Source organism: Aplysia californica, unplaced genomic scaffold, assembly GCF_000002075.1.
Source record: "Aplysia californica isolate F4 #8 unplaced genomic scaffold, AplCal3.0 scaffold00681, whole genome shotgun sequence".
Lineage (NCBI taxonomy): Eukaryota > Metazoa > Mollusca > Gastropoda > Aplysiida > Aplysiidae > Aplysia > Aplysia californica.
The window spans coordinates 205678-214285 of record NW_004797951.1 but is presented as its reverse complement, the minus strand read 5'-3'; the positions used below and the strand labels follow the sequence as shown (position 1 = coordinate 214285).

Sequence of the window (8608 nt, the reverse complement as noted above, 5' to 3'; positions counted from 1 at the left end):
CCCCCAAAAAAAAAAACGCTTCAGTTTTTTCTGGCTTCCACGGTCTACTGTGCTCTTTTCGTTATTGTGCTATTCTCCTTTGAGACCTACTTCTTTGGAGAAAATCAGCAGAAACTGTTCGTCCCGAAACTTTCTCTAAACTTTCCTGTCATTCTCACAGACTAATACTAGCACTATAGGAAGCGATATATCCACTATATTATGATAGTCCCAGCGAGAGAAAAAAATCTGACTCAAGAAACTGCCCCAAATTGCTTTTAATAAGAAAATGTAGCGTTGAGTTGACAGTAACAGTTACTGTGCGCGCTCTACCCCCTGCACACTCTTTCCCTTCCCTCACCTTCGACCCGGTCTTTCTCTTTGCCTCAGCCATGGTTTCTGCGATGGATTTCCAGAAATTTTCTTTTTTGAAGATATGTTTCCATTCCTCGTCAGAACTCTAAACAAACTACCAACTAAGCGTTTGTGTTTGTGTGTGAGAGAGAGAGTGTTTGTGAGAGTAGGTGAGTGAGAGATCTCCCTCTCCCTCTCCCTCTCCCTCCTCCTCCCACTTCAGACCGCCATATCCTCGGTTCACTGTGTGGGTTTGGCTTGCACTGTTTGAACCCTCCTGCTTCTAGTCACATAACAAGTTTAGTCGTCCTCTCAAACTAACTCTCTCCCTCTTCTCTGAACGCAATCTACTGTTAGCGGTTATACCAGACCCCTGCACATATTACATATGCTTATGTATATATTTTTATATCTGTAGCGTTGGCATCACTCGTACCTATTCCCAGTCCTGTGTATTCATAGTGTCAGAATCATAGCTGATGTCGCCAACAGAACTCAAATTGTATGCTATAGTGTCATGGCTTCATCATACCCCTTCCATTCTTACAGTCTATCAAGCACATAGCGAAAAACACTCTTACAGTGAACAAACATTTCAAGTCCCTGAATTGTTTTCTTTAACATATATATATTCTTTGTATTTAATAATTAGAACATGTTCACAATGAAAAGATTTCCCAAAGTCCATTTCGATTTCGCTATGTGTCCGCTAGACCGTTTTCGCCTCTCATTTTATGCATGACTGATACTTGCTATAGAATATTTTATGTAATACTGAAGAAAGATTTTGTGACTTTTATTTGTGGACATAACCACCACCATTACCACCACCACAGCACTTTTGAGTGTGTATACTGAGATAGAAAAAAACTTGTGAAGACCAGCTTTATGCTATTTTGTTACTCAAGAATTGAAGAAGAACACTAAGTTGTAAATTCATTAGATAGCTTTTTTTTGTTGTAAATTCTACATTTTTAATTATCTTGTTATTATCATTTAGATATAACTTAAACAGTACTAAAGTCTTGGGATATTTTTAATTGTTTTGGTATAAATTAAAGAGTATAGAAGTCGTGAAGTAGGAACTGAATTCCATGAAGGTTAAAGCAGTAAGGGGAGGTCAGGACAAGTTATGAGTGACAGTAATCTGGCTTCTAAACCATGTCTAGCCACAAGTAGATGTATTTTTTAAATTAAAAATTGCCCAGATTTTAAGCTTGTGTTTTTAGAACCGCATGCTCACAGTTCTTCTCAGTGAAAACAAATGATGGACTCCTGTGAGCATACACAAACATGTATGTGCACTTGACACATATTTATAAATGTTTATACATATACTCATGTATACAGAGTGGATCAGTACGTTTACAATTACCCTGATACTTATGTGAGTGTTTATACTCTCATTCTCCAAAGTACTCATGACTAATCAATGCTCGTACAAGTGCAGTTTGGTTGGCCAAAAAAAATCACAAACGTCGAACGTCGAGTATGTTGTAAAGTGGTTCTTTTCTCTCATTTGAACTGTAGTGGAAAGTGAAGTTCAAAACAGATGTGAATGCCTAACATAAAAATAAGTATTTATAAAAATAACACCATTACTGATAATGAATATCCAATCGTTGGCACTCTTGTGGGCCAGTCCTGTCCAGATGCACATTTTATGCATGTGTGAATTTTGTTACTGCCTTAATGAAACCGGCAGTTGTTATTCAGTTATAGTGTAAGTCGTTCATCACAGTCATTTTACTGATACTTTATGTTATGTTTGGTACCTTGTTTTGGTTTATAGGGTTTTCTGATTTTGCAAGTTTTTGTTTTCTCTAATTGCATGTAGTTTCTTATGCTAGTCGTTCATGACCATAGATTTTTGCAACTGTACTGTTTCTGTTAGCATGTGTTGCTTAGTTCTGATGGTGCACCTGCTCAGATTTGACAAGAACAGCATTTTTAACAGCATCATGTGTAACTTTGTGGTACTGGTTCATGAGTTCAGATTTTGTGGGAGTAGTAGGCATATTTGGAATAGTATGTATTGCTCTGTGCTGGTGAATCAAGCTCTCGTATTAATATTATGCAAGAAAATTATTTCTAAAAGCTTGCGTTACTTTGCACGTCTGTTCCAGGAACCCAGCGTCAGGGCATGAGTGCGGCCGCGGAAGTAACGTCCTCCTCCTCCACCCCACCGCCGCGAGGGGAAGCCACTCCGGCGCCTCCCACCAACACCCGCCTCATCCTCTCCGGTGGGGAAGGCTACGTCGATTTCCGAATGGGTGAGTGGTAACAAGTACAGGGTTGTGCCTGGGTAGATAGGCGGGTCTTGTTTCGAAGACAGGGCGCGTGTTTAAGGAGAGTAAAAGTGCTGTTCCTGGGGATGATCTAGGATTGAGTAACCCTTTAGAATCTCGTGGACAGAGTGGAAACAAATATGTGTGTGGCTGAAGAAAGGTACCAAAAAGTTGCCACAGAGCATTTGGAGCTACAGGCTGATAATGACCAAAAATCACTTTTTTGAACGAATAATTTGGAGTCCAGGGTATTTTCTAAAGAGATAATGAAAACTGCTTTTAGAATGTGTTAAAGTCTATTCTTGAAGCATGTTTTCTCATCTCTGCTATGTTTTACCATTTTTACCCAGGGGCTCGGTCATTTTGTACCCCAGGGGCTCGGTCATTTTGTACCCCAGGGGCTCGGTCATTTTGTACCCCAGGGGCTGTATTCTTCACATTTTAGAAAACTTCTAGTGCGAAGATCTCTTTGAAACTTTCAGTATTTCTCCAAAAAAATCATTTGGGCTTACTGCTATGCAAAGCATACTGATTGGATTAACGAGTCTTGGAAAATGAGGGCACCGAGTTCCCCATATCGTATGGATACGACAGTAAAACATGACGTACGGATAGGATTAAGCTAAACTGAAACATGGTAATTTTGTGATTAAATCAGACAAGATGACTAACAACCCTGCCCCTTTCCCTCACCCCAGACATGTTGACAGGTACCAGACCAAGAAATGTTGAGAAGAGAAAAAACAACTTGTTTCGCACGCTCATATGACCTTATGTAGTTGCGAGCGCCGTAGAACCCCATAATAAACTAAAACGACATATTGTTCAACAGGTGACGGAGACGACGACGACCCCACGGTTGTCCAGCAGGTCACCAACGACGATGATGACGAAGACCCCAATAAGCCGGGCAGTTCGCTGACAAAGGTGGACCGCAGCCACATCATCGTCTGGCAGGTCACGGCCCAGGACTGACCACCGCGGTTGTCCGGCCAGCGACCTCCAGCGTCGGGTCTGAGCTGCCACATCGTCACGTCGGGAGCAGATTGCTCGGCTCAGCAGAGATAATGCACAGTTCACCAGCGGATGCGTTTTTGGTTTTTCGGCTTGTTGTAACCTTGTACATCAGCAGGCCTACATCATTAAAATAATGAAGATATAACAGAAAAGTTACTAAAATTAATTAACAGAATACATGTAGTTCTAGAAACAACACTTGTGAACTGAGGCCATACAGGAGTTTATTCACTCCTGGCTTTCCGTTTTCTCTGGAAACGTGACCCTCCTAATGTCGACAGCCGATTAAATTTCCATAATTTGAGTCCCTGTTTTCTTTCGTTTACCCTATATATATATTTTTTTTAGATCGCCATGTTAATGGCCTTTTTCTTGCTTGGTTTGCCAGTTCTCAAGCTTTTTTTTTATGCAACATAGTGAAATCATAGAGTTTCCTCTGAAACAGGAATCTATTCGTTAGCGACACTTGGAGGGTTACGATGAATGAGTTGAGAGATCTGTCCATGACAGTGATGATATCTGGCATCAGCCGCAGCTGGCTGGGACGTCTGGTGTCGTGTCGCACCTCGCAAACAGAGATCAGAATGTTTTGAAATGACCGATGGAAGGTTCTTTTGTATCACTGGAAATGTCTTATTTGATAGGTCACACTATCTTTTTTGATAAGCCTCACCATTTACATCACATGGAATTTTTGTCGTACTAACATACACCTGGATGTTCTGTGATAAGCAGGGTCCTGTCGGAGCTGGTGAAAAAAAAAGAATGTTTTGAAAACTGACAGACATTCTTTCACATTGATAAATTGGGTCTTCCACTAAGGAAGCAATGTCTATTTTGAAATGGAAACACTTTATTGTGAGACTCTTGGTGTTTTATTATTGCGTAAATGAGTGGAAGATAACCATCGAATGTCAATTCCGAATTCGATAATGTGGGTCCCGTCTTTTTAGCTGATTTTAAAGAATTTTCACTGTCATTTCTTTTCTTTTTTTATGTCTTGTTTGGAGGTGTGGAACGACGTTATTTCAGAATCCTAGCAACAGCTGCCAGTAAAACCGCTCGGAACTGACACTGGGGTATACTTTCTTCTCGAAACACGAGTGAATTATATTGTGATTGCTTCTCGGTGTGTCTGTCAGTTATCTGCCTTGGTGCTCGTCTGCGTTGTTGTGGCGTGGTGCAAGTTCAAGGTCTTTTCACAAAAAGCTGTGTGGTTGTTTTTTTAATCTGCTGTTTTTAGACATTCACTACAATACGAAAAGAAAAGAAGAAAAAAAAAATTTTTTTTTGCTGTGGCTGTGACATCACCAATTTTCTTTGGTCTGATGGATGTTGGCTTTGAGTATAGCAGTGTACGGTACAGCTTTTTATTTTGAAATCGAGAACTAAGGAAGAGCAAAACAGACTGCAACGAGATGGACGAAATCAAATGAAAAAGAGTGGCTTTAATTCTTAAAAATACCGTTTGCATGAGTATTATAATTTGTCATTGAAGGACAGGTGAAGCGTTCTGTAAGCGAATGATCCGGAATATTGGTCCGGTGATGAGTAGTATCTGTGTGTGCTCGCGCGCGCGTGTGTGTGTGTGTGGCTGACTGCTTGTTGGAGCCGGGGCGCCACCGGTCGTGTACTTATATGGGGTCGCCTCGTTGTCTGGACGGACCTGTGTCTTTTCTTTCTTCTAATGGTTTGCTATTATTGTTCTAATTATTACATTTAAATGACAATAAAATAATTATGAATATTTGTACGGTACTATTATCATTATTGCCATTTCTCACCCTCCCCCCCACCTCCCCCAACCCCTTGCCCCGTGCTTGTAATCAGATGTGGTATGGGCGCCGGTCTTCTACAATGATGAGATTTGTAACTGAAGTAACTGTGAAAGCTGAGATGGAAATAAAAGTACATGCGGTAAAATGTATGTGATGTAGACGTTGAGTGTACGTAAGCATAATGTTCGGCCCTGGGGCTCCCACTACGAGCTTGCCATAGCTTTGGGTTTTTTAAAAACATACAAAAGTCCCTTCCGGTCCCTTCCGACGAAGTGTTCTCATTTTCACTGTATAAAAGGCATTTTCATTTTCTCGCCGTTTTTGTCGTGGGTTTGTGTTTGGGTTTTTTTTCCGCCGTCACAACTAACTGGACGCAAGTTGTTTCTGTGTAACTGTAGAGTGTGGATTCAATAGCGCTGTGTTTTTTTAATATTGAGTGATAGCTTGCTTTCCTTACTTAGATTTGTTGTCGTGGCGCGATGGTCTAGTCTCTTTCTGTATCAGCCTAGCAACCTGTGCCCTCCCCACCCCCCACCCCCCACTTTGTACATGGCTTTTCCTTCCCCCATTACATCGGTGTCATTCTCTAAACATGCAAGTGTGTCAAAAGAAATTCTTCAGTGGAGACAAAGAACCAATGTTCACTGCACACAGATTCCGAGCCTTTTCTAATTTTTTTTAATTGTTCAGCAGACAACATGATAAAAGACACTTTTTCTGTTTGTCAATACTACATTATCTTTATGTAGAGAATCAGGAACCCTCTTTGTGAATACGACGAACAAAGAAATCCAGGGAAAAAAATTTGGACTTGCGCATTTCGAGAATTTACTCACACGATGACCACTTTTACCTCAGTGCTGGCTGTAAATGATTATATGTTCAGTTCTAGGAGTGTGATTCTGGGCATTATTGTTGTTGTTGTTGTCGCTGACACAGGCTGGGTGTTCGATAAAGCTGTGAATGTTTCCGTGTGGCTCCACGTTTATGGTTCAGGTCATGTCACAACCCTTGGGACGTTCTGTACCCTGAAAAGTGCAGGCGTGTGTCTCAGTCTCACCGTGTTGGTCCTGCAGGGAGTTGGATACATTACCCTACTTCAGCTGCTAAAGCTCGTCTTTTTTTACTTCTACCATAGGTTGCCACTAATCTGACTCGGGTTCTTCTTGGACTTGGAAATGAGAGTAAAGCTTCCACCTATTATTTACCTCAGGCTCACTTTCTCTCTCTCTCTCTCTCTCTCTCGCGTCTCTCACTCACTTTCTCTCTCTCTCTCTCTCTCTCTCTCTCTCTCTCTCCCTCCCCCACTATCGATGACTCACTATCTCTTTGTCTTTTCACCAGTTTGTTAATTTAATCAATCGACGATCGTCGGAGCGCAGAAGACCCGAGTTCGATTCCTGAGAGTGGAATATCTCCATCCGTCTGTCTGCTATGATGGTATAACCACTCAGCTCGGGTTGGTCTTAATAGTCAGGGTCAAAGCAGCCCACCTCCTAATTGATGTAAATTGTGTCAATGGGGTCATAAGATATTGCTTTTATAAAATAAACCGTGTGGAAATCCCAGAGGACCTTCTGTTCTTCTGAGAGGACAACTTCCTTCTTCGAGACGATTGGCGTCATATTTCCAGCGATGGAAAATAGAAAAAGATAGGAGGTTTTGGGGGGTGGGGGGGGGGGGCAATTTCAGGGTCCTTTAAAGCATATGTGCCCTTTCGAACGCGAAAATACTTTCCTAGTGAAGAGAATTGAATAAGTGTTTGAATGGAAAGATTGCCTGCTGTACCGTCGTTTTGCCTGCTTGGCCAACGCACTGAGATTCCGTTTTGTGTCTTACAAGGATCCAAATTTCCGGGCCTGCCACTGAATTTGTCCTATTTTCCCTCTCAGCCCTTTGCCCTGACGGGAGAATGAACGTTCCACTTTAGAAACAAACTTAAGTGTGTTCAGTAGGACTATTCTCTTTGCCTTAAAAAAACCCCAGCAACAACCAGAAAACAAAGTTGGAAAATCTAGCGAGGTGGCTTGTTCCACTTTAGACACAACCTTTAGTGTGTTCGGTTGGGCAGTATTCTATGTCTGTGAAAAGAAACCCCCCAAAATATTTGAGAAGCTTGTATTTTCACTTGTATTCAAAAAGCTGTTGCTATTTCCGTGGACAGAGTTCACATTGTTGAAACCTCGGTCTTCTCTGAGTAATGACGTTTTCTGTTGGACTGATGTCTCTGTTTTGCCCAGCCCGAAAATCCCATTCCACCTTCTGTTCTTTCCCGAATTTCCCCCCGCTTTTCTTTTTTCTTTCTTTTCCTGTTAATTTTTTCTTTTTTCGAGAAGGCCCGCGGCCTTTGAAACTGGAGAAATGATACCTCGCGTCTTTGATGAGTAGCCTGAAGCCGGGCATTTCATTATCGAAATGTCATATTCTCCTCAACAGAACTTATCGAATTTCTCTGCGAAATCTGCCTCTGAAGCAAAGCACCCCGCCAGATTTTTCAAGTTTGTTTTCTTTTCTTTTTATTGCGTCTTCTCCGTATTGTTACATTTTGATTTTGATGAAGTGACAGTGGGATGTCTTTGCAGAGCTGCGCGTGTCTGTGTATCTCCCTTTGTTTGCCTAGCTGTAGGACGTACAGTTTCCTCCGCGTGTTCTGCATGCCTGTTCGTAATTATGGCGAAGGATCGAAAAAGTGGCGTAGTTGAATCATCCTCATTATTGGAAAAGATTTTTAGAAGGGGTGGGGGGCAAGGTGGTATCTGTTTGGGGTTTGGCCATGTTTGTTTGACCCGGCTTTTTTATATTTTAAATGTTATTTGAATTGTTGTTTTTACTATTATTATTTTTAAGAGGTTATTTTCACTCCAATTTATTCAGCACTGAGAATTCACTGGGATGCTATGAGGATCATATTTTGTAAAAGACGGCTCCGGCCTTACGTGGTGCCGTTGGGGCTAACTTGATCTGGCATATTATGGAGGTTCATGGTTTGAATCTTAGCAGGGAAATGAGTCATACATGTATTCGTCGTCCCTGCATTATTTAAAAAAATATTTTGTCTCTCTCAGTCAGATGTCTTGACAGGACATCGTTTGTTTCTTTGTTTGAATAAAAGGAAGCAGATGGACACGATAGCGGTCATTGGGTGCTGGGGAAAAAGCAAGAAAGACAAAACAGAACCAACAGTGGGGGGGG

The 8608-nt window shown here is 41.5% G+C and overlaps 1 protein-coding gene across 1 annotated transcript in view; it reads left to right on the top strand.

Annotated features, from left to right (window-relative positions):
* LOC101856465 (C-Jun-amino-terminal kinase-interacting protein 4) overlaps positions 1 to 4921 on the top strand; it is a gene marked incomplete in the record, with an annotated part of 80142 nt that extends 75221 nt beyond the window's left edge. The window contains 2 exon segments of the mRNA XM_035972404.1: positions 2460 to 2606; positions 3454 to 4921. Of these exon segments, the coding sequence (XP_035828297.1) occupies positions 2460 to 2606; positions 3454 to 3596 (290 nt within the window).
* Between the last annotated feature and the right edge of the window lie 3687 nt (positions 4922 to 8608).